A 25,082-nucleotide genomic window follows, 5' to 3' on the forward strand; every position below is an offset into this window, starting at 1 on the left:
GACATTAAAAAAAAACATGTTCGAAATGATAGACACGACATTATCAACTTCTTATTTTTTGTTTTGTAACACATTCAAACGGAAAACAGATTTGTATTTTGCAACCGTCCTACCGACAAATTTAAATAAAGATATTAAGTTAGTATTTATTTTTAATATGTCTAATAAATTATTAAACTTTTAATTTTATTTTAATAATAATAAGAGAGAATTTATGAGTTAATTTTGTAAGATCTGGAAGGCTCCATTATTGGTTCCATGGGCGCTTCAATGAAGATCGTACGACAGTACCAGTTCCCTCCCAGCATTACCAAACTTCATAAATTGGATGTTTATTTAATGGGGTATCATATTGAACGGTCTCAGAAAATACAAAAGTGAAATGCCATTAAAACAAGAGACCCAGAATGCAGGATTCCCAAATCCATTGCACCCCAGATCTGTTCTTCAAATGTTGGGGTCCCATATGGGTTTTCGACAGTAACCCTCAACCATAGATCTATCAACACCTGGCTCAGTTTCGGCGGTTGGATCAAAGGAAACTGCCACTGTTATTCGCCGTTTAGTGCAGAAGAATCTGCGCCGAGTCCACTTTCTTTTCTCGCTTTCTTTCGGGTTTAATCTGTGGCGAATGCTGAAGAGGGGGGCCTTTTCTTCTTCGGTAATTTCGCTCGAGATCAACCCCATACTTGACGATTCCTTACAGGGTTCACTGTTTACTCTGTTTTTGGGGATTAAAAGGTACTGCCCATCTGCCCTACTTCCTGAAATTCTCGTGCCATTTCTGCTTGTTTGGGAACCTTTGTTGGTGTTTTTCTTTCTGGATTTTTTGATTTTCGTTGTTGGTTGATCTGAATCATCGTTGCTTTATGGTGATTGCTGTTTTTGTCTTGTGATTTGTGTTCTGAAATGTGGTTGGGAAGTAACAGAGTTGGGGGATGATTTGGAAAACATGGATTTGTGAACTTATTGAGAGAGATTGAACTGTTTGATTAGATTAAGGTTGAGATTCCATTGATGGGTCTGTGGATTTCTTTCAAATGGTTAAATGTTGTTTGTGTATGTAATGAAGAAAGTGTTTAACAAGCTAGAGAGCTTCAGTGCAATGTTTTGGATGTGGCTTTTAAGTTACTTAGTGCCTTGAAAACAACATAGACACGGCCAGAGGCTAAACTAAAACAAAAAAAGGCTCCCTAATCTAACAAAATGAGACCTAAAGAAGCTTTTGAGTATCATGGGAAAGGGGATGTTCGAAGGGACAAAGTTGATCGGGTTAAAGGATTGGAATGAAGGTGATATGTTATATGAGTGTGGGAAAGGGTAAAGGTATTGTGATAGCCCAAGCTCACCGCTAGCAGATATTGTTCGTTTTGGCTTGTTACTATCGTCGTTACCCTTGCAGTTTTAAAACGTGTCTATTAGGGAGATGTTTCCACACTCTTATAAGTAATGTTTCGTTTCCCTCTCCAACCGATGTGAGATCTCACAATCCACCCCCTTGGGGCCCAATGTCCTTGCTGACACATTGCCCGGTGTCTGGCTCTGATACCATTGGTAACAGCCCAAGCACACCACTAGCAGATATTGTTCTCTTTGGGTTTTCCCTTCTGGGTTTCCCTTCAAGGTTTTAAAACGCGTCTACTAGGGAGATGTGGGTGTCTAGCTCTGATACCATTTGTAACAATCCAAGCACACCAATAGTAGATATTGTTTTCTTTGCACTTTTCCTTCTGGCCTTCCGTTCAAGGTTTTAAAATGCGTCTACTAGGGAGATGTTTTCACACTCTTATAAGTAATGTTTCGTTTCCCTCTCCAACCGATGTGTGACCTCACAATCCACCCCCCTTGGTGCCCATCATCCTCGCTGGCACATGGCCCGATGTCTGGCTCTGATACCATTTGTAACACCCTAAGCCCACCACTAGCCGATATTGTCCTTTTTGGACTTTCCCTTATGGGCTTCCCCTCAAGGTTTTAAAAGGCGTCTACTAGAGAGAGGTTCCACACTCTTATAAGGAATGTTTCGTTCCCATCTCCAACCGATGTGGGATCTCACAAGTATGCATCGGTTTAGTAGTTGGCTTAGGCTTGAGTGAGAGGATTCGAGAGAGAGAGAGGGTTAAAGTACCTCAAATTCTGATAGTTACTTCCCAAATTACAGTGTTCTTAAACCACATGCATATACAACTCATCTTACTCAAGCTCATACCTTACTTTGTGCTTTGCTCATAGGCACCATCCTAGAGGCATCTACATGTTAGACCTTGTGCCTTATAAAACACCTACGCCGGAGGGGATATTGTATTGCAATATAGATACTTAAATGGGACTACATCAAATTTTCTGAAACGTATATCAATTCTTCTCATGGGACTCTTTATCTTTGTTTCATGTACTTTTAAGGCAATGTTTGGTTGTTCATTATGGAGAAAATGGAAATCAGCTATACAAATCCTAATTTGAATGGAAATGGAAACCATTCTTCAGTTGATTCAAAGGTTGCCATTAATGACAAGTCCAACGACACCACCGCATTTGTCAACCACGGTAAATCTTCTTTGTTCAAACCAGTGATCGTTAAAATCTAGGATTGAATCTCATACTCTTTGATATTGGTCAAGACATATATGATCGACTAAGAGGAATGAAATTTGAATCTCCCACCCTCGCATCAAATATCATAGTAAAAGTCGTGTTGGGCATCGTTTCTGAACAGCAGAGATAGCTTGGCATGAACAAAGAAGGGAATGGGTAGGCGACCATTTTGAAAACGTGCAACGAGCACCACCGATGGAACCAATCTTGAGGTATTCATTTAGCTTCAAGCATCAGTTTCAAAGCCATTCTTGGGCTACCGTTTCCAAGTGTTTAGCCATTGACGATGCGTTCCATGTTGCAGCTGGACAACAACTTACGAAGATCTTCTTTTGACTGCAGAGCCCTTTCAGCAGCCTATTCCATTAGCTGTAAGGTTTTGTTTGTTCATCCTCATCCTCATCCTCATCCTCATCCTTCCCTTTCGATTACTTTAATGAAACTTGTCTGGATTGGATTGTGCAGGAAATGGTAGACTTCTTGGTTGATATCTGGCATGAAGATGGCCTTTATGATTAGGTGTTCTCATACACTCTATCAGAATTGTATTCTTTTTCTTAAAGGTTACTGTTCATTTCTGCTATTACCAATGAACATAATGGATGAGCAGAATAGACTCTTATCTTGTACTGAATAGTGACTTAGTGACTTGTAAATGTTATAGTGGCTTACTACACACACTGATATGGTGTTGGATACTGCAAATTTGTAGTTTACTCCGGTTTGATCCGTTATGTATTGCTGTTAGCTTTACGGTCTTAAAACGTGTTTGTCAGGGAGATGTTTCCATGCCCTTATAATAAATGTTCGATCCCCTCTCCAATTGATGTGAGATCTCACAATCCATCCCTTTGGGAGCCAGTGTCCTCGACGCTGGCACACCACTTGGTAACTAGCTTTGATGCCAATTGTAACAGCGCAACCCACCGCTAGTAGATATAATCTGCTTTGGTCCGTAACGTACCGTCGTCAGCCTTATGGTTTTAAAACACGTCTTCTAAGGAGAGGTTTTTACATTCTTATAAGAAATGTTTCGCTCCCCTCTCCAACCGATGTGAGATCTCACAATCCATCCCTTTGGGAGCCAGTGTCCTTGTTGGTACACCGCTTGGTAACTAGCTTTGATGCCAATTGTAACAGCACAACCCACCGCTAGTAGATATAATCCGCTTTGGTCCGTAACGTATCGTCGTCAGCCTCATGGTTTTAAAACACGTCTTCTAAAGAGAGGTTTTTACATTCTTATTGAAATGTTTCGCTCCCCTCTCCAACCGATGTGAGATCTCACAATCCATCCCTTTGGGAGCCAGTGTCCTTGTTGGTACACCGTTTGGTAACTAGGTTTGATACCAATTGTAACAGTGCAACCCACCGCTAGTAGATATTATCCGCTTTGGCCCGTTACGTATCGTTGTCAGCCTCATGGTTTTAAAACGCATTTTTTAGGGAGAGGTTTTCACATCTTTATAATAAATGGTTCGTTCCCCTCTTCAACCAATATGAGATCTCACAATCCACCCCGTTCTTGGAATGTTGGCACACCACTTGGTGATTGGCTCTGATACCATTTGTAACCGTCCAAGCCTATCGCTAACATATACTATCTACTTTGGTCCATTACGTATCGCATTAGCTTCATGATTTTAATTTAAAACGCATATTCTAAGGATCCCGAAAAACATAGCCATTTGCTAAATCTCGACAAGAATACAAGAAGCAACAACCTTAACCAGAACTCATTTGCCTGCTTTTTCCTTTAATTGTGACAACTTTTAGGTGGCCCAACCTGCCTAAAACTCTCACCCTTTTACCAACTTTGAATCATTGAAAGGTTAGGTGATCAACATCTAGCTTTGCTAGTTAGAAGCAATCATTATTATTGCTACTACAAACGATTTTGACTCTCATTAACTATTTCTAACGCGTGTCTTTTAAGCATGTTTTGTCTTTATTCACATGTTCTCCTTACTAGACGCGTTTTAAAACCACGACACTGATGGTGATACGCAACGGGCCGAAGCATACAATATCTATTAGTAATAGATTTTGACGGTTACATATTCGAATGTGGTCTTGGTTCATTTACTCAAGTGTCACAATATCCTTCGATCACTCTCATTTTGATGTGATATCAGCTCATTTAGGCATCACACGACCCATTTGCTTCTAACTTTTCAAGTAATTTCAAGTCAACTCGAACAAAAATAACTCAAACCCTAAACAAAAGAATATTTTTTTGAAGTCCACGCTTACCACAAGAAAAAAAACATTAGTTCATAGATTTTGTAGCTAAAAAGAAAAANCAAGAAAAAAAAACATTAGTTCATAGATTTTGTAGCTAAAAAGAAAAAAAAACCTACACTTACACTAAACTATTGATTTAATTAATTGAAATATGTGTTAAAAAAATACATATGGACATTGATGTTTGCGTGATGCTACAGAAGATACACATAAATGGTTGATTAAAACTATATAATAAAAAAGAGTATACATTAATATCTTAAGTTATAATCAATCAATTATATTCAAATACATTTACAAAATGAATGCATGTGAGGTATGAGCTTTGGCTGGTCAATTCTTCGATCCCAAAACACGAGACATTATTGTCTTTGTCTTATGCTTTGTTATGTCTTAAAATTACTAAAACCTTTGACTTATACATACATACATACATATATATATATGTTTGTCACTATGGTTTAATTAATAATAATAACAACAATGACTTGTAGCCCAAGAAGTCATTTTTTAGGGTTTATTGATTAATGTGGATGGCGGGTTGAAATTGTTGTTGGGTATTTATCTTTGTCAACTAGTTAGGCAAGGCTGAAAATGATGCTTCTTTTGTGGGTATTATGTATTTTATGAAGAAGATAACCAAAACACGTTTCTACATATACTTTCAATGGGTCAATATTGTCGAGCGGAAAAACGAATTCATATCATTCGTTATCTCGAACATATCTATGTTTTTCAACCATGTATTTAATGATAATGTCGATGAGAGAATTCGGGTGACATGGATACTGAAGTGGGACGTTGAATTGAAATAAGAAAAAGTTCATGTTCGAGTTGTGTTGTGTCTAATGCTCTTTGATGCTTAAGTTTAGGTGATGTCGATTTGAGCTGAGCTGAAGTGAAGTTTGCGTAGTTAAACTTGAGGTGGGTTTTATTAGCGGGCTAGTTCCAAATATTATTAGTGTCATCATTCTCACAATTTTAATACACGTCTGTTGGGGAAAGATTTTCACACCCTTATAAGAAATGATTTGTTCCCCTTTCCAATCGAGATGGAATCTCACAATCCACCCTCTTGGTGGTCAGCCTCCTCATTGGCACATCACCTAGTGTTTGCCTCTGATGCCATTTGTAACAGTTGAAGTCCACCGTTAGTAGATATTGTTCTCTTTGAGCATTTCTTTGTGGGTTTCCTCCCAAAGTTTTAAAATGCGTCTACTTTCTCATAAGGGGGTAGATTGTGAGATACTGCATTGGTTGGAAAGGAGAACGAAACATTCTTTATAAGAGTGTGGAAACCTCTCATTAGCAGACATTGTTTTAAAACCTTAAGGAGAAGTCTAGAAACAAAAGCCGAAATAATACAATATCTGATAGTGGTAGGCTTAGGCTATTCTATAGGGCTTGACTCATCTAATATCGAGCCTTCGAGTTAGGTAGCTCAGAGAGAGTGTTATATATATATATAGAGAGAGAGAGAGATAGAGGCATGGAGGAATTCGATAAGTTTTACCACTCAGTTTCTCGAAAGATAGTTTGAAATTGTAATGTGAATGGTAAGTGAAAAGTTAATATTCTTACGTAAATAGTCCATTTCGGCGTCTTCTTCCCTTTTGAAATTTAAAAGCTACAATTTTGACAATAACATCCTAAATAAATTTCAATCCTTTTAATTATTAATAGTTCTTTCAAACACTTGGGGACCCGAGTCGATGTTCATGGAGTGGGAATGGAGATAGCTTCTCCGTCCCCGTCCCTGTTCCCGTCCCCGTCCCAATCTCCTATTTCAATCGTTATTTTTATAAATATGTTTGAGACATTTTATAAAAGATTGGCATATAGAAAAGGACACAAAATAAACAACGAGGAAAAACTGGCATTTTATCGTGAATAATATAATACAAAAGAAATAAAATAAAAGGAATACATACATTGCATGAACAATAATTAAGTATAAGTATTCCCCACACAATTAATAAATATACATCAAGCTTTTTAGCTAGCTAGGGAATATATTATTATTGGTGTGACAAAGAGACAAATATCATTTAATTGGACCACCCCCAAAATTAAATTAAATAATCAACCCAATTCCATCATTTTCTAACCAAATAAATTTAGTGCTCCAAAAATTTTTAAATCCCAACATCCCATCATCCTCAACGTGCTCCTATATTTTTCCTTTTTTTTTTTTAGCTAAAAGACTTTGGATCACTGTTTAGGGTCACGTTATCTACTTGTCAAGATAAATGGTAATTCCACAGACAATATGTGTCTTTCTCACATGTTTTGTTCTTACTCACTTTTTTAAGGATGAATGGTAATTCCACAGACAATATGTGTCTTTCTGACATGTTTTGTTCTTACTCACTTTTTTAAGGATGAATGGTAATTCCACAGTTCTTACTCATTTTTTTTAAGGATGAATGGTAATTCCACAGACAATATGTGTCTTTCTGACATGTTTTGTTCTTACCCACTTTTTTTAAGGATGAATGGTAATTCCACAGACAATATGTGTCTTTCTGACATGTTTTGTTCTTACTCACATGCATTCTAGAAAAAGTGTTTCATTTAGACGTGATCTCGATTCATTCATGAATCTCTCTTTTACTTGGGTGTCATAAAAAACGTTCATTTTGGGCGATTTTTTTAAATTTTAAAAATTTTGTTGACTTGTGTGCTGATCTCTTTCTCAATAAGAGAAGGAAGAGTGTTGTCTTTTTGAAACATTAATAACATCAAATCTCTCTCTCTCTCTGTTTGTGGGTTGTAAATTTAGAGAGAGAAAGATGGGAAGAACTCCATGCTGTGATAAAGCTAATGTGAAGAGAGGGCCATGGTCCCCTGAAGAAGATGCAAAGCTCAAACACTATATTCAAAAACATGGAACTGGAGGAAATTGGATCTCTCTCCCACAAAAAGCGGGTATTAATCTCTCTCTCTCTTAGTTTTTTTCATCTGGGTTTTGAAAAAGTTCGTCAAAGATTCGAACTTTATCGATCAAATTGAAGAAACATGTTCGAAATCAGTTGAATTATGCTCATGTTTGTGTTAATCACGTGTTGGGTAGGTTTGAAAAGATGTGGGAAAAGTTGTAGATTGAGGTGGCTGAATTATTTGAGACCTGATATCAAACATGGAGATTTTTCTGAGGATGAAGATCGGATAATTTACCATCTCTTTACTACCATTGGAAGCAGGTATTTTTTTGGTTATGATCTCGAACGATTAATTCAGTTATGTTTAGATTCACGCTCTGATGTCGATTTTGAACGTGTATAGGTGGTCAGTGATTGCAACACAACTACCGGGAAGAACAGACAACGACATAAAAAATTACTGGAACACGAAATTGAAGAAGAAACTAATGGGTACAAACAACATCTCGTCTCAAAACACAACCCCACATGGATTGCTTTCCCATTTTCTTCAAACTTCCTCAACAAATTCATCATCATCTTCATCACCATCTTCATACTCAGATCATAGCAACTTCCCAAGCTTCCCAAACCCTAATGGGACGTTTTCCACTTTATTAGACACCATCTCATTCTCATCCACTCTTCTAAACCCCACAAATTTGATCTCCACCTCTCAAGATCAAACCTTTATCATCAATTCAAACCGAGCTCAAAATAATTACGATGTCAAATCCGATCACGGCCTCCTCGTGTTCGGAAGGGATCAACCCAGTTGCAGCTCCTCCGACGCCGAGTACGGTAACGGAGGAGGCATCGGAGTCGAGGACGAGAAGAAGAGAATGAGCTTTGTAAAACAATTTCATGATCATGATATGTGGATGGAAGCTTCTCCATTGATGGANTAATCTCATTGACCAATTTACAGATGGGTTTGTTTATCCAAACAAGAAAAATAAGACTTTGTCGGGTTTGAGAAAAAACCTCTCCAATCTCACCCGATACGCTCTACATTCTTATAAAGAATATTGAGATATTAATCACTGTAGTCTGTTGCAACAGTACTGTTTCATGAATGTTTGATGTGCGATCTCACAATTTACCTTTTGGGGGCCTGTTACAGCCTCACGGGTTTCACACCCTTATAAGAAATGTTTTGTTTCTCTCTCCGACCAATGTTTGATCTCCACAATCTACCTTCTTGGGACTTAGCATCCTCGCTAGCACACCATTCGATGTCTAGCTCTAATGTTGTTTGTACCAGTTTAAGCCCACCCGGAAGCCAAGTTGAGTCTCTTACTTTTNGATTATGGGCTTGAGGAAATTAAGCAGCTGATCACTTCTAGTAGCTGCAGCAATGTGTTTCTTGATGGCTGAAGATGTTCATGTTCATGTTCATGTTTTTTTTTTTTTTTTTTTTTTTTTTTTTTTTTTTTTTTTNGTATTTTGTTAATAGCCATCATAAGAGTTTAATTAAGCATAGAAGTCCACGAACTCTCGATTAAACAAATAATTTCCATTTTCATTTAATGATTGGACCGAAAACCAAAAGCTAATGGATAATCTAAATCACATCCATCAATCACATGTGTGGCTATGAGATTAACTAAGTTTCGACTTTAAAAAACTCGAGAGATTTATATGTAAAAGCACGATGACTATTTTTTAACATTATCAAAGACGAAGAGAGCTCTAGTTAGCAAACTCTTTTAGGGTTTCATCGATTCTTTTTTGAATTAGATTAAAAATGGGACATTAGGATTGCACGAACGGGGAGCATGCAAGGTACATGTCTCTCATGAGGTCGAGCAGATGAGGTGAGGTTGGGCTCGCCTCTTCTCTTTTACGTAATGGTATGGCACGTATTAGATTTTTAACCTAAATATGTTTTATTAGATGTAAAATTAAAAATATGACGTATTAAATAGAAAGAATCTGAAGGGGAAGAAGGAGCCAAAAGGAAGGAGATGAAAGAGCATGGGTTTTAGTAGTATTATATGGACAAATTGAATAAATAAATAAATAAATAAATAAAAAAGTGAGATTCCAATAAATAAATAAATAATAAATGAAGATAATCTCATTGACCAATTTACAGATGGGTTTGTTTATCCAAACAAGAAAAATAAGACTTTGTCGGGTTTGAGAAAAAACCTCTCCAATCTCACCCGATACGCTCTACATTCTTATAAAGAATATTGAGATATTAATCACTGTAGTCTGTTGCAACAGTACTGTTTCATGAATGTTTGATGTGCGATCTCACAATTTACCTTTTGGGGGCCTGTTACAGCCTCACGGGTTTCACACCCTTATAAGAAATGTTTTGTTTCTCTCTCCGACCAATGTTTGATCTCCACAATCTACCTTCTTGGGACTTAGCATCCTCGCTAGCACACCATTCGATGTCTAGCTCTAATGTTGTTTGTACCAGTTTAAGCCCACCCGGAAGCCAAGTTGAGTCTCTTACTTTTCTACACCTCCCTCTTTGAATTTTCGAAGTACTTAGTGTTCTTGATATGAGGCAACTAAGTCCATCATGATTGTGGCCTTGTGGGCTGCTATAGCATCTTGCCAGCCCAAAAACTTCACCATGGGACGCTATTTAAGTTTGAAAATTCAAAACGCTCAACTTTTTTGGTCAAAAGAACCTACTTAATTAGTTGAATTGTGCTCAAATTGTCGATGAAATCTCGAAGTTCAACATCTAAAGACTTCTTGTCACGATTTTGATGGGTTAGACGTCAACTCATAGGTAATGAACTTGCATCTTAAATTGCTACACCAGCATATAAGTTTGATATCTCATATCGGTTGGAGACAAGAAAGAAGCCGAAACTTCTCCCTACCAAACGTGTGTTAAAACCGTGTGGCTGATGGGCTTAGGCTGTTACAAATAGTATTAGAACCAGTCACTAGACAATGCGAGACACTAGTTAGAATAGGGCTAGACTCTCTCCATAATAGACGCGTTTTAAAATCATGAGCTGACAGCGATACATAATGGGTCAGTTTCTCGTATTGAAAAGAGTTGGGCCCTCGAGATTTAATGAAGCGAAGATTTAATGAAGCGAAGTGAGATGAAGTTGAGAAAGTTAGGTAAAGAGTTAGGGTCGAAAGTGGGTAAGGCAAAAGGGTCCCATAGTTCAAAAATTTGGTGTTGATTGCACACTTTCCCTTTGTTTGGAAGATTTTGAGAGAAGATGCTATCAGCCATCATCCTCTGTTAACTTCAATTATTTAGCCACTGCACATGCTCCCTCTCTCTGCTCTCATCTTTTAAGATTATTCACGTCCTAATCTTATACGGCTCGAAATAGTTCATATTGTGAATCATTATGCTTGATTGTTCTTCGTAATCGTTTCTCAATGCTACGAACTATTCGGATTGAGTATCAATAATGTCATTGTTAAGGATATTTAGTAATAAATTATACTTTCCCGTATATATTATATTTGATATTTTATTATAAGGCAAATATTACATATTTGCCTTATTATCATAGGTATCTTTCCATTTATTGTTATTTCCATTTATTACTATTTCCATATCCTTGTAATTTATTTGATTATAAATAAGATAACTTTCACACCATTTAGGTGTGGTGGATTAATCAAACATTCACAGTCATGATGTTGACAAATTGATGTAAAATGTTTTGAATTTGATATCATTAACGAACCAAACCATCAATTTCAATAAGAAATCACTATCTTCATTCTTACTACAAAGCTAATGGTCAAACATCAAATTTCTAGTTGATAAGATATAAATGTGAAATTCTTTTAACAAATGAAAAGAGAATACTCGATTAATTCAACCAAATTTAAGAGATAAACATGTTAGATGATTCTTGGCGAGGTCATAAAAAGGTGTTTGGATAAATTAATGTACACTCTTCCTTTCCCTTTCTTTCCTTTTTCTTTTCTTTTTATGTGGTTATTGTGCATGAGCTGTGGTTTATTTTGCTGACAAAATTATGGCAAACTACCTCAAAATTCAAACCCTCAACCCCTCCATTCATCATGGAAACACGCTCTTTTTCTTTTCCTATCGATAAACTGATGTTAAGATGTATGTTTCAATGAAAAAATCAGACGTTCGTATCTTTTAAAATAACTTTTTTTTTCTCATTTGAGATATATTTTTTTATAAAATAGTACGTTCCCGTTCAAAAGATTCAATTTTTATTTGTGGGTATTGATAATTTCTTGGGTAAAAGCAAATAAAAGGGTGGAAAATGAGAGACAAAAGGCAAAACAAAAGAAGAAATGTTTAGATGAATAGAGAAAAGAAAAAAAACAAAAAAAAACAAAAAAAAAACATTGAGATAAAATATATTCCATCCAACAAACCCTAAAGAATGAATCAATCATCAACATACATACAAACATAATGAAGGGCAATTTTGTATTTTCACATGTGGACTACCAAAAAAAAATGATCAAAATATTTAGATGAAATTGAGGTAAAATAGATGGAATGCCTCAAAATCTTTGAATTTTAAAACGCATTTACTAGGGAGATGGTCTAACACTACTATAACTAGTGTGTCGCCCCGATCAAGCCAAAATAAACAATATCTACTAACGATGGACTTAGATTATGACGTGCCATTTTAAATGACTAAAAGAACTGTTAAAGTCTTTCGATCATCTTGGTCATGCTTCCCATTATTTTGTTCCTTAAAACCTTCCATCACTCCAAATTCTTACCAATCTCTTCAATTTCTACGTTATTTCCCTTTTATAACCTATTTTCGCTCGTCGACTTCTAATGTCTGGACCTCTTTAATTCTTATACTACAAATCTATAAAAGTAATGTCGGTTAAGAAAATCCATACTTTAAATAACTAAAAGAACCCATATTAATTTATGAGGATAGTCTTCCGTCTTAGAAATAGTTCAAGATAAATAGGTAACATGATCATGTTGCAAGTCTATTTTTCAAAACACGGATAGTGAGTCTTAATTATACTTTCAAATAAAAATGTAAACTTTATGAATTAATTAGTTTTATTTTGCATTTTAAAAGTGTAAGTTTAAAATGACATCCACTTAGATCCATAAATAAAGACTTGAAAAGGTAGACTAAGATGCTTAATGCATGTGCCTTACTCACTATATATACTCATTAATAATATGCTTTTTAATTTAACTCTTTTTTTTTTTTTTTTTATAATTTTTTTTAAAAAAAGTATCATTGTGGAAAACAACTAAGATTTGGAACTCAACATATTTCCCTTCCTCCAATTTTTTTTTTTTTTTTTAATTTCAAAATTATATTTTGATTATAAAAAAAAATTATGAGTGGTGACAAATTGATCATAATGAGTTGCTAATAATGTGTGCCATCTCATACCACTTTGTATTATATTGAAAATGAGTTCTAATTTTTATTTTTTTAACCCCAAAAAGTAAAATAACAAAACTTTGTAATTTCTCACCCCTAATCTCTTCTCTTTTTTTGCTAATAATAATAATAAATATGCATAACTAATATATATGTAAAACCCAAAAGAAAGAAAAAAAAAAGGTGTCACATGGACCATAAAGATCAAAATTTAATCCAAATAATACAATGAAGAGACCGAAGTGATTCAACTTCAAACCTAACCAAACAACGTGCTTTTTTCGCCTTTTCTCATTTCTTAATTTATTTCTCGTCAATTTCAAATAATACTTCAAATAGTTGCAATATAATAGTAATCTCACAATTCTTATCAACAAAAAAATAAATAAATAAAAGAAAAAGGAAAAAGAACGTGAGATTGTGACTATATACAAATACTAATAATGTAACATAAGCTCATCGCTAGTAGATATTATCTACTTTGACCCGATACTATGTTCTTTATTTATTTAATGTTGTACACAGCACATGTTAATGTTATGATGTTTTTGTTTAGCTCTAGTCCATTCAATTGGGTTGTCAAAGATTTGCCACTTTCAACTATTAAGATCTTGGGTATAATTATTATTATTTTTGAATTCCCCAAAGTTAAATATATTATATTAATCCCTTTTCATTTTAAATAAAATTAAAAATTAGGGTTTGTAATGAATCATTAAATTAAACCCTAAAAAAGTATGGTCTGTAATTCCCCTAATTCATAATCATAAAAGGTTGTCTCTGTCTGTAATTTAGCAGGAAAGAGTGTAAGCTAAGTTACTGAATTGGAGAAATCATGTCTGGAAGTGACCAAAAAGCACTTCTTTTCATGATTTTAATTTTTAATTACTAGGGTTTAGGGTCTGTTTAGGACGGTGAAAGTGCTTTTTTAAAATCTAATAACAACTCCCCTCCTTAATTTGTTCGTCTCATTCCACAGTCCAACATCCATTTTGAAATATTCTTTGGAAGGATGTGTAGATGTTGTTAGGAATCACGACTCTCTACAATGGTATGATATTGTCCACTTTGAGCATAAGCTCTCATGACTTTACTTTGGGTTTCTCCAAAAAACCTCATACTAATGGAGATAGTACTCCTCACTTATAATTTTACGATCATTCTCTAACTTAGCCAACGTGGGACTCACTCCCAATAATCCCCAACAGATTTCTCCCTAGCATACACGTTTTAAAACTGTGAGGTTTGATAGAGGCTTGGACGGTTACATTATCTACTAGTAGTAGATTTGAGCGGTTACATTGATAGGTTGCTTTTACTTCTCATCAAAACTTGAACACTACTTGAACCTACGAATTTAGTGTTCAAATCAAACTATATGTTTGGTTCGACTCATCGAGCATTTTCACTTTACTCAAAGGATCTACCTCTTTTAGAGTAAGACTTTATGTTTCGTCCCCATAGCGTACATATGCCCTACTAAAAAACTTAGCAGTGGATGGACATCTCGAATATATATAATAATATTGACGTTGTTTTGACCTAGAAGGTCCCTTCCCCAATGGTCCAGTCCTATATGACATTATTGAGGGGAAAAAAAATATGATCCCAAGGAAAAATTTGAGAACATTGGTTGAATACACAGCCCATAGAGGTAGAGGGTAATAATTAAGTACATACATCCTCCACTAGCACTATTAATTATACCCTAAACACATAGTTTTTTATGTGTTTGACTACAAATATGAAACTAAATGAAATGATTAAAAAACAAAGAATTGACTTTAAGAAAACTTAAGATAGAATTAAGAACAGATTACAAATTTGTGTCCATAAGGTAGCTTGTAACCTTAATTCAAACTTGAAGAACTATTCAATCAAAAACTCATTCCAATCAGTAAGGCACGTGCAAGAGAGAGAGGAAGAGCCCTAAGAGGTCTGTGTTGTTGTGTGTTTGGTGGACCCTAAAGGCTTGTTTTTCACACAAACAAGAACCCATCTATACTCTAGGAGAAAAGATGATGATATATTACAAAATTTGTTCCCCTTTATTGTCACATGCCTTACAAAACTATACCCTACACCACAATACCACTCCTCTATCTAACCCCATCTTACACTGCTCAAGAAAACTGACACTTTGTATCTTCTAGGGTATGTGGCCTTATCTTTAGGGGCAGGTGTTAATAGAAAGGTTTAATCTTGATTAGTGCCTTAATTTAAGGTTAAAGTAGTTTAATTAAAGGGGTACTCTATTATTAACAATAAAAGTAGGAATTAAGTAAGGCATAGGAAAGACAATGGAAGGGAATGATTAGGGTTTGTCACATGCGAATGCAAGTATTTGAGTGGCCACTCAACTGAAAAATCCCTTCTTTTTTATTATTGTTTAATGGAAAAAAGAAAAGACATCCAAATCCAAAGAAAATAATTGAAGATATTCAGCTTGTTTTAGTGTAAAGATGGGGAAGTCAGCTAAAAAAAGGTTTTAACTGTGGCCTGAATGTCTGCACCCACGTGATTTAAAAGGTTACTGCTTCACGTCAACTAAATTTGAAGCTCTGTTCATCGCACCCCAGAAATTTACTGCCTAATTAACTCCACCCACCACTTCTTAAACATCATAACAAACTAATAAAAGATGTGTGAAAATGGGTGAAAAATGAAGATTGGACAGGTTGTGCGTGGGGCGTGGCAGAGCAAAACAGAGCCATCCATTACCAACTACGCCAACCGTCTCATACCACCATATACAAAACCCACCAACTCCTTTTCAACTTTTTATGAATCTTTTTGGTTCATTGTAAGGAGGGTGTAAGAAGTAAGTAAGAAAGGTTGAATAAACCAAAATTCCCAGGAACAGAGGCCAAATTCTTAGGCTTAGAAACTTGAAACAAAACAGAAGCACTATCTGTACTTACTACTCTGTTTCTGTTAGAACATGTTGAGAAGAGAGAATTAAGAAGGTTGCTTGCCTTGTTTGAGTTCCTAAACCCTAAATCCAACCATTGCCTGTCATCATGCTTTAATTATTCCTTTTATGTGTATGTATATTTGGCAGATTTTGCTGACAATTCCCCTCGAATCCTCCCTTCACTTTAACTTTCTCTTTTTCTCTTTTTCTCTTTTTTCCATCACACTTGTATTTTTAAAGTTCTTACTTAAATCTTCTCTTCTTCTTCCTCTTTGGTGGGTTTTGGGATGGAAAACCTGCTATTGCTCTCATAAATTCCACCCACATTTCACAATTTTATAACCTTGTTATTTAACTACTGCTCTGTTTTAGATTCTTCTTATGAGTATCTCATGATTTCAGATGTTAGTATAAATAACCCTACTTCATACTCTTTCCCTAAAACCACACCTAACCATTTCTTACTCTTCCCCTAAAACCACACCTAACCATTTCTTACTCTTTACCTCTCAATAAATTCATCTCTCTTTTACCAACATCTTTTTAAAAGCCTAACTTTATTGCTAGCCGATATTGTCCTCTTTGAACCGGGTTTTTCCTCGAAATTTTTAAAACATGTTTGCTAGAGAGAAGTTTTCATACTCTTATAAAGAATGCTCTCCAACCGATGTGTAACCTCATAATACACCTTTCCCCCTTTTAGGGCTAGTATACTCGCTAGAAAGGTTTTCACACTCTTATAAAGAATGTTTCGTTCTACTCCCAACCGATGTAAAATCTCACAATTCGCCCATTTCAAAGTCCAGCGTTCTTGCTGGAGAGGTTTCCACGTCCTTATATAAAAAAAAAAAAAAAAAAAATTTTTCTNGTTCAACCAAAAATTTGATGATACCTCAAAGATATTTGACCATGAACGACTCTCAACTAACAAAATTGGCTCATTTAAGTTCTTCATCCAAGATACCAACCCTCCCAAAATTTATTGTAATAAATGCCAATAATAATAATGTGTTTGAAATTGAAATGAATAAGCATAAAAGAAAGTAAATGAAGTTCCCTTGTTTTTTAATGTGTTTTAGTTATAAATGTCACCTCCTTTCCTAAGACCTTACTTCAACAATGGGGCATCCAAACAAGGCATAGTGTGTAAGAAGGAAACCTTTTTTCCGGCAGTTCTGACAATTTTTGCAGACCCAATGTGTATACGCTATCAGATTTTCAACTATGCTTTGGTTTTTCTCTTCAGTCAACCTTCCAATCTGCAAAAATAAAAATAAAAATATTATTATTAATCTGCAGTTATGAAGCTCACGAGAAGCCAGAAGCTAAAAACGCTTATGAAGCTCCATTGTTCCTCTTTAACGGACTTAAACTCCTCCTTTTAAGTTTTAACCTCAAAAGAAATAGCTTGCCAATTGTAGAAATAGAAAATTTACCTGTTCGTTCATATGGGATTTTTCCAAGTTCACTGCTGGTATGATTAGCCTGAAATGAAAGATCAATCTGATACCCAAATCAGCCACAAATATAGTAAAATACAAAATAAGAACAATTATAAGGTTTTGACAATGACCAAAGCAATTATTTTTCTTATTGGGATTAAAGATGAGATTTTAGTTCTTTTTTTACAAAACCCATCTCCAAGTTTTGAAACAGTGTGATTTGTCGGGTGGAAAATCCTTCTTTTTTTCTCACTCTGGGTCTCTCTCCTTAACATGTGTCACTTTCTGTGTTTTTTTTTTACAGAAGCGAAGGGGGAACAATTGGAAAAGCAATCTGACTGTAAAAAAAAGGCAGACCAGTTGTTGTCTCTTTGACACTTGCATTCAATAAGTAGAAGATGAACAACAACAGGAAGAACAAGAAGAGCCGAGACAACTGAGAGAGAGTTAAAAAAAAAAAAAATTACTCAAACTGTAGCAGAAGGAAAGAGATTGATGTGTGGGGGAAAAAGTTATGGAGTTGAAAAAAGTGAGCGGCAAAAACATGAGCTGAAACAAAGCCTGATAGAGTGAGCAGCAAAAAAGAAATAATAATAATATTAAGGTAAAGAAGGGGAAATTTTGTTCATAAAGCGAGGAATTTCGTCAATGTCACAAGATTCCGAGGAGATAAAGACGACTGAGCAGTGGAAATGGTCCGAAATGCAAGGCCTTGAGCTCGTCTCTTCTGATCTTCCTCCTCCTCCTCCTCCTCCTCTTGACCCGTTTATAACCAACAACCCATCAGCCCCAACAGCTAAACACACAGACCCTGAAGACCTCAGACCCAAAGAGGAGGCTCAAGACGGATTTGGCAGAGCCACAAACGGAGATATGGAGTCTACTAGTGATTCCAAGAAGGAAAACGGCGGTGGCACCAGTGGGGAGAAGCCTGAGGCTGTCACCGCCGTTGGGTTTGGGGAGCTCTTCAGATTCGCCGATGGGTTGGATTACGTTTTGATGGCAATTGGGTCGGTCGGAGCCCTTGTCCATGGTTGTTCTCTGCCTCTGTTTCTTCGATTCTTCGCCGATCTTGTTAACTCTTTTGGGTCTTACGCCAATGATGTGGATAAAATGATGCAGGAGGTTTTGAAGGTAAAGTAGAACTGTGACTCAAAACACAATCGAAGTGTATGTGTTGCTAATAATCTAGTGTAAATGTCAAAAATCTAAGCAACTGAAATCCCTCTGCTCTAATTTCAGTATGCATTCTACTTTCTCGTGGTTGGAGCTGCAATATGGGCGTCATCCTGGGCAGGTACTGAGAGTGTCCATTAGGCTTCTCTTGGTTTTTTCTTTACATTCATACGTGAATTGAAATGACATATGAAACTGAGTGCAGAGATTTCGTGTTGGATGTGGACCGGCGAGCGGCAATCCACAAAGATGAGGATCAAGTACCTAGAAGCAGCACTGGACCAGGACATCCAGTATTTTGATACCGAGGTGCGAACATCTGATGTCGTTTTCGCCATCAACACTGATGCAGTGATGGTCCAAGACGCCATTAGTGAGAAGGTGAGAAGCAAAAAAAAAGAAAAAGAAACCCAACTCTATTTTCAGTAATCTCTCTTTGAAACCCCCTTTTATCTGCACAATTGAATTAAATGAATGAACTTCGCAGCTGGGCAACTTCATCCACTATATGGCAACATTTGTTTCTGGATTCGTTGTGGGTTTCACTGCGGTGTGGCAATTGGCTTTAGTAACCCTTGCGGTGGTTCCTCTGATTGCTGTAATCGGCGGCATCTACACCACCACAATAGCGAAGCTCACTGCCAAGACCCAGGAGGCTCTTTCAGAAGCTGGAAATATTGTCGAACAGGTCAGGGTAGTTCTTAATAAAACTTCATCTTCTATCGATTTGAGCATCTTATATCATCCGGGTAGAGATAATTCTTGATGTTACATGCAGACAATAGTTCAAATTCGAGTTGTCTTTGCTTTCGTCGGCGAATCAAGAGCATTACAGAGGTACTCCTCCGCATTGAAGATTTCTCAAAGAATAGGTTACAAGAGTGGGTTCTCCAAGGGTATGGGATTGGGCGCCACTTACTTTGTCGTCTTCTGCTGTTACGCTCTTCTGCTCTGGTACGGAGGTTATCTTGTTAGACACCATGCCACCAATGGCGGTCTCGCCATTGCCACCATGTTTGCAGTGATGATTGGCGGACTGTAAGTAGTCACCATCTCAGAGTTTCATCCTGAAACCTTCAAATTTTTTACTGATGGATCGCTTTGTTTGACACAGGGCATTGGGGCAATCTGCTCCGAGCATGAGTTCATTCGCAAAGGCTAAAGTTGCAGCTGCTAAAATCTACCGTATAATCGACCATAAGCCCACTCTAAACCGCAACAACGAATCTGGTTTGGAATTAGAGTCAGTTTCAGGACTGGTTGAGCTAAAAAACGTAGATTTCTCATACCCATCAAGACCAGATGTAAGAATCCTCAACAATTTCTCCCTAACTGTCCCTGCCGGAAAGACTATAGCTCTGGTCGGTAGCAGTGGCTCCGGCAAGAGTACCGTCGTCTCCCTCATTGAAAGATTCTATGACCCCATGTCAGGTAAATGCCCAATTTTTTCCCAAATGCTAAATACATTGCTTTTGTGTTTAGCTTTCAGTCTTATTCTTGAGATTTAAGTTGTTGGACTTGGTTTCTGTGTTTACAAGAGAAGCTCCTTCTTGACTAAATGTGCAGGTGAAGTTCTACTAGATGGGCGTGACATAAAAACTTTGAAGCTAAGATGGTTAAGACAGCAAATAGGGCTGGTGAGCCAAGAACCTGCTCTTTTTGCCACCACCATCAAGGAAAACATTCTCTTGGGCAGACCTGATGCCGACCAAGTTGAGGTCGAGGAAGCTGCTCGAGTCGCCAATGCTCATTCATTCATTATCAAACTTCCTGAAGGCTATGACACTCAGGTTAGCTATCAATCTCAAAACTTATTTGTTAAAATTTCAACCCTCTTAATCACTCTCCATTGGCTCTACAGTCAAAGATAAAGCTAAAACTTCGACGTTTTCCAATGATAAATGTCAACCGTCACGATGTTAGGTGGTTATCCTATCAGAATAGTTAGAAGCCCCCAGTTAATAAATAATGTCCTTAGGCAACGTTCTAATGTTTAGAGTATAATAAACCATTTTTTATTTTTCTGAAGGGTTGAGGGTTTGTTTGATACCGACCTATAACTAAGATACAGGTTTGAAGATTTACTTATAAATGATGCATTTGTTTCTCCTTTTTGAACAGGGGAATGGAATATTTTATTTCTTGTAACAAGGTTTAACCGACTTCTTTTTTTCTTGTTTGGTGAAAGTTTGAAGAAATGTTTATGGTCCTACAAACAATGGAAACAGGATAACATGCCTTGGTCAACAATGCATGTGCAGAAATAAATAGGTTTTTAACTTGTCTGCCCTGACAAATCAGAATCAAATAAACTAAAGGGATGGCATATCAAGCATATGGGTATGGGGATTCAATAGAAAATAGTCAATGCTGACATCTATATACAAAGCATATGAAATTATTTACACATTCATATATAGTTTTCTATTATTGACATAGCATGCTGTAGAAGAAATAATGATGATAGGAATCTGAATATGCTTTACAATTACCATTTATCAAAGATACTAAAAAGAATTAGTATTTACGCACCTTTTGATAGAATGACTGTAGAATTATTCTTCACCCTGAGGTTGAAAATGACACAAGTAGAAACAACCTTGCCCATCTGAGGTGTGCCTAAAATTTGAACTCCTGTTGTAGTTAACTTATGATGCTGAATTCTGAGAGAAAGTTGGTATTTGGTAGGTAGGGGAAAGAGGACTGCAGCTGTCTGGAGGGCAGAAACAGAGGATTGCAATAGCAAGGGCAATGCTGAAGAACCCTGCTATCCTACTCTTAGATGAGGCGACGAGTGCATTGGACTCGGAGTCAGAAAAGCTTGTACAGGAGGCTCTGGATCGTTTCATGATTGGGCGGACCACTCTTGTTATTGCCCATCGTCTCTCTACCATTCGGAAGGCTGACCTTGTGGCAGTACTCCAACAAGGAAGTGTTTCTGAAATAGGAACACATGATGAGCTCATTGCTAAAGGAGAGAATGGTGTATATGCTAAGCTTATCCGAATGCAGGAGATGGCACATGAAACTGCTCTCAATAATGCCAGAAAGAGTAGTGCAAGGTAGCTAAAATCTATTTCTTCTCAATTTTCTTGGTCTAACTTGTCTAACATGGACTATGATGATTCTTAATCTAGGCCTTCAAGTGCCAGGAACTCGGTGAGCTCCCCCATAATTGCACGGAATTCTTCCTATGGACGATCGCCATATTCTCGTCGGTTATCTGACTTCTCCACATCCGATTTTAGCCTCTCTCTGGATGCTTCACTTCCCAATTACAGGCTTGAAAAACTTGCCTTTAAGGAGCAGGCCAGTTCCTTTTGGCGTCTTGTGAAAATGAATTCTCCTGAATGGCTCTATGCATTACTTGGTTCTGTTGGCTCTGTTGTTTGTGGGTTTTTAAGCGCCTTCTTCGCATACGTTCTAAGTGCTGTTCTCAGTGTCTATTATAATCCAGACCATGCTTTCATGAGCAGAGAAATAATAAAGTACTGCTATCTACTAATCGGACTTTCATCAGCTGCTCTTCTCTTCAATACAATACAGCATTTCTTCTGGGATATTGTGGGAGAGAATCTCACCAAACGTGTAAGAGAGAAGATGCTTACAGCAGTACTGAAAAATGAAATGGCATGGTTTGACCAGGAAGAAAATGAGAGTGCCAAGATTGCTGCAAGGCTGGCCCTCGACGCGAACAACGTCAGATCAGCTATTGGAGATAGGATTTCTGTGATTGTACAGAACACTTCACTGATGCTAGTTGCATGCACTGCCGGATTTGTTTTGCAGTGGCGCCTCTCTCTTGTCCTTGTAGCCGTCTTCCCTGTGGTTGTTGCGGCCACTGTCTTACAGAAAATGTTCATGACTGGTTTTTCAGGAGACCTTGAGGCCAACCATGCCAAGGCCACACAACTAGCAGGGGAGGCCATTGCCAATGTAAGGACTGTCGCTGCATTCAACTCAGAGGAAAAGATTGTCAGACTTTTCTCAACCAACCTTGAGATCCCACTACGACGCTGCTTTTGGAAGGGACAGATTGCCGGTAGTGGATTTGGCATTGCTCAGTTCTCTCTTTATGCTTCCTATGCTCTAGGTCTTTGGTATGCCTCATGGCTTGTGAAGCATGGCCTCTCCGATTTTTCGAAGGCAATCCGTGTTTTCATGGTCCTTATGGTTTCTGCAAATGGTGCAGCTGAAACACTAACTCTGGCTCCTGACTTTATTAAGGGTGGTCGAGCCATGCGTTCGGTCTTTGCACTTCTTGACCGCAAAACCGAAATTGAACCTGATGACCCAGATGCCACCCCAGTCCCAGATAAACTTCGTGGAGAGGTTGAACTTAAACATGTTGACTTTTCCTATCCAACTCGGCCTGATATCCCTGTCTTCAGAGACCTAAGTTTGCGTGCCCGAGCAGGTAAGACTCTTGCTCTTGTTGGCCCTAGTGGGTGTGGCAAGAGTTCTGTTATTGCACTAGTCCAAAGATTCTATGAGCCATCATCAGGACGAGTTATGATTGATGGAAAGGACATTCGTAAGTTCAATCTCAAGTCCCTGAGAAAGCACATTGCTATGGTCCCACAGGAGCCATGCTTATTTGCTGCTTCCATACATGATAACATAGCTTATGGCCACGAATCAGCTACCGAGGCTGAGATCATAGAAGCTGCAACTTTGGCGAATGCTCATAAGTTCATTTCAGCATTGCCAGAAGGATATAAAACTTATGTTGGGGAGAGGGGAGTTCAACTATCTGGTGGACAGAAACAAAGAATCGCAATTGCCCGTGCTCTAATTAGGAAGGCAGAGCTAATACTACTAGATGAGGCAACAAGTGCACTCGATGCTGAATCCGAGCGATCCGTTCAGGAGGCCCTAAACAGGGCCTGTTCAGGAAAAACAACAATCGTAGTCGCTCATCGACTATCAACTATCCGAAATGCACACGTCATTGCAGTAATCGACGATGGTAAGGTTGCAGAGCAGGGATCACACTCACATTTGTTGAAAAATTATCCAGATGGGTGTTATGCCCGGATGATACAATTACAAAGATTCACACACAGCCAAGTGATTGGCATGACTTCAGGTTCAACTTCCTCAGCAAAAACTAGAGAGGATGATGAGAAAGAGAGCTAGGAGATGGAAGCTTGGTAGTTGATAAGAAAGAAAAAGAAGAACAAAAACCCTTATACCCTTACCAATTCTTGTGGGTTTTATCTGCCATTTTCTATCCAGTAAGTATATTAAGTGTATTATCTTGATTTTTGCCCCCTTCTTACATAGTCCTCTCGTCACAAACACTTCCCAGAGAACCCAGATGCATAAAAACTCAACATCTTTTCAACCAAACATTCAAACATTTTAACAAACACCTCATATGCATTAAAACAAGCAAAAAACACAACAGGAATTCACGCGGGAAACAGAATCATTGAATTCATTACATGGTAGTGAAACATGTGCATCCAAAGACAAGACAGTTACTGGAAGGAATCGATTAATAGGGAGGAACGGAAGAAATCGGAATACGATAAGGAAGCCTCCCCCGTTCGCGCGCCTGTTCGAATAGGACGATGATGTTCTTCATTCAATTCATGTAAATAAAATATTTACATAAAATACCTGGGCCTGGGCTTGGGCTTGGGCTTGGGCCTGGGCATTGTTATGTAGTACAAGCCCATGGGTCATGGGTTTATGGGTAAGCCCACATTGTCTAGTTGAGATGGAAATATAATAAATATATAATATCATATAAAATAAATAGTTTAATAGTAAAGAAATTAAATAAACAAATAAATAAATGCTGACGTGGAGTGATGTAACATTGGGGACAGCAAGTCAAAAGACGGGAAACACCCGCCATATAAGACGGCTTTGATAACGTGTACAAACGTGGCACACAAACTGTTGTGAACATCAAAAATCAGTTGAAAATGAAATTACAATTAATTAATTAATATTTTTATAAAAGTAAAAAATAATTAAAAAAAAGTTTGTATAGTCTTTGATTGTGGGCGCTCTATTATACGACCAAATACGTTACAATAAATGAAGACATCCCCTTCAATTTAATTCAACTTTCACATTCATTTTATTTCTATCCAAATATATCAATTTCTTAATTATTATATTTATTATTATTATTTCTAATTATATTTGGATTCACAACTAATTAGGACTATTTATTAATTTTAACACAATGTATTTACATTTTTAGTTTCCATAATGCCTTCTACTTTAATATATTGTTTTTTAAAATAATATTACTCTCATAGGAAAAAATTGTATAAATTATTATTTTAAATTTATATATATTATTTTTTTTAACATTAATGATTATAAATAATTAATTGAAATATGTGGAATATTAATTTTGTAATTCTTTCTGTAATTTAAAATTATGGTGGTTTTTTTTTTTTTTTTTTTTTTTTAT

The 25,082-nt window shown here is 36.9% G+C and overlaps 3 protein-coding genes and 1 long non-coding RNA gene across 6 annotated transcripts; 3 read left to right on the forward strand and 1 right to left on the reverse strand.

Moving 5' to 3' along the window:
- The first annotated feature begins 381 nt into the window (after positions 1-381).
- Positions 382-3,354, forward strand: LOC111799647. Of its 3 annotated transcripts, none has more exons than XM_023683072.1 (5): positions 382-743; positions 2,396-2,547; positions 2,720-2,807; positions 2,900-2,966; positions 3,061-3,354. In XM_023683072.1, the coding sequence occupies exons 2-5, from the start codon at positions 2,424-2,426 to the stop codon at positions 3,112-3,114; spliced, it is 333 nt and encodes a 110-aa protein (XP_023538840.1). In that variant the 5' UTR covers positions 382-743; positions 2,396-2,423; the 3' UTR covers positions 3,115-3,354. The 3 variants fall into 3 exon arrangements, with proteins under 3 accessions (XP_023538840.1, XP_023538841.1, XP_023538838.1); XM_023683073.1 differs by having other exon boundaries at positions 383-743; positions 2,717-2,807; positions 2,900-2,971; XM_023683070.1 differs by having other exon boundaries at positions 387-743; positions 2,717-2,807.
- Positions 3,355-7,563: 4,209 nt separating this feature from the next.
- On the forward strand, positions 7,564-9,175 carry LOC111800916 (transcription factor RAX2). The gene is made up of 4 exons (XM_023684836.1): positions 7,564-7,767; positions 7,913-8,042; positions 8,125-8,662; positions 9,066-9,175. Exons 1-4 carry the CDS (start codon positions 7,632-7,634, stop codon positions 9,135-9,137), a joined length of 876 nt encoding a protein of 291 aa, XP_023540604.1. The 5' UTR covers positions 7,564-7,631; the 3' UTR covers positions 9,138-9,175.
- A 7,797-nt stretch (positions 9,176-16,972) lies between these two features.
- LOC111799993 lies at positions 16,973-21,328 on the reverse strand. Its single transcript, XR_002815947.1, has 3 exons — positions 21,179-21,328; positions 17,465-17,531; positions 16,973-17,287 (listed from the first exon to the last, which is right to left on the reverse strand). It is a non-coding gene; the product is annotated as an uncharacterized LOC111799993 (long non-coding RNA).
- Positions 17,713-23,927, forward strand: LOC111799992 (ABC transporter B family member 1). The gene is made up of 9 exons (XM_023683554.1): positions 17,713-18,604; positions 18,713-18,767; positions 18,852-19,027; positions 19,134-19,334; positions 19,425-19,684; positions 19,761-20,077; positions 20,213-20,436; positions 21,335-21,708; positions 21,784-23,927. Exons 1-9 carry the CDS (start codon positions 18,119-18,121, stop codon positions 23,783-23,785), a joined length of 4,095 nt encoding a protein of 1,364 aa, XP_023539322.1. The 5' UTR covers positions 17,713-18,118; the 3' UTR covers positions 23,786-23,927.
- Positions 23,928-25,082: the final 1,155 nt, after the last annotated feature.

Source organism: Cucurbita pepo, chromosome LG08 (genome assembly GCF_002806865.2).
Source record: "Cucurbita pepo subsp. pepo cultivar mu-cu-16 chromosome LG08, ASM280686v2, whole genome shotgun sequence".
Classification (NCBI taxonomy): domain Eukaryota; kingdom Viridiplantae; phylum Streptophyta; class Magnoliopsida; order Cucurbitales; family Cucurbitaceae; genus Cucurbita; species Cucurbita pepo.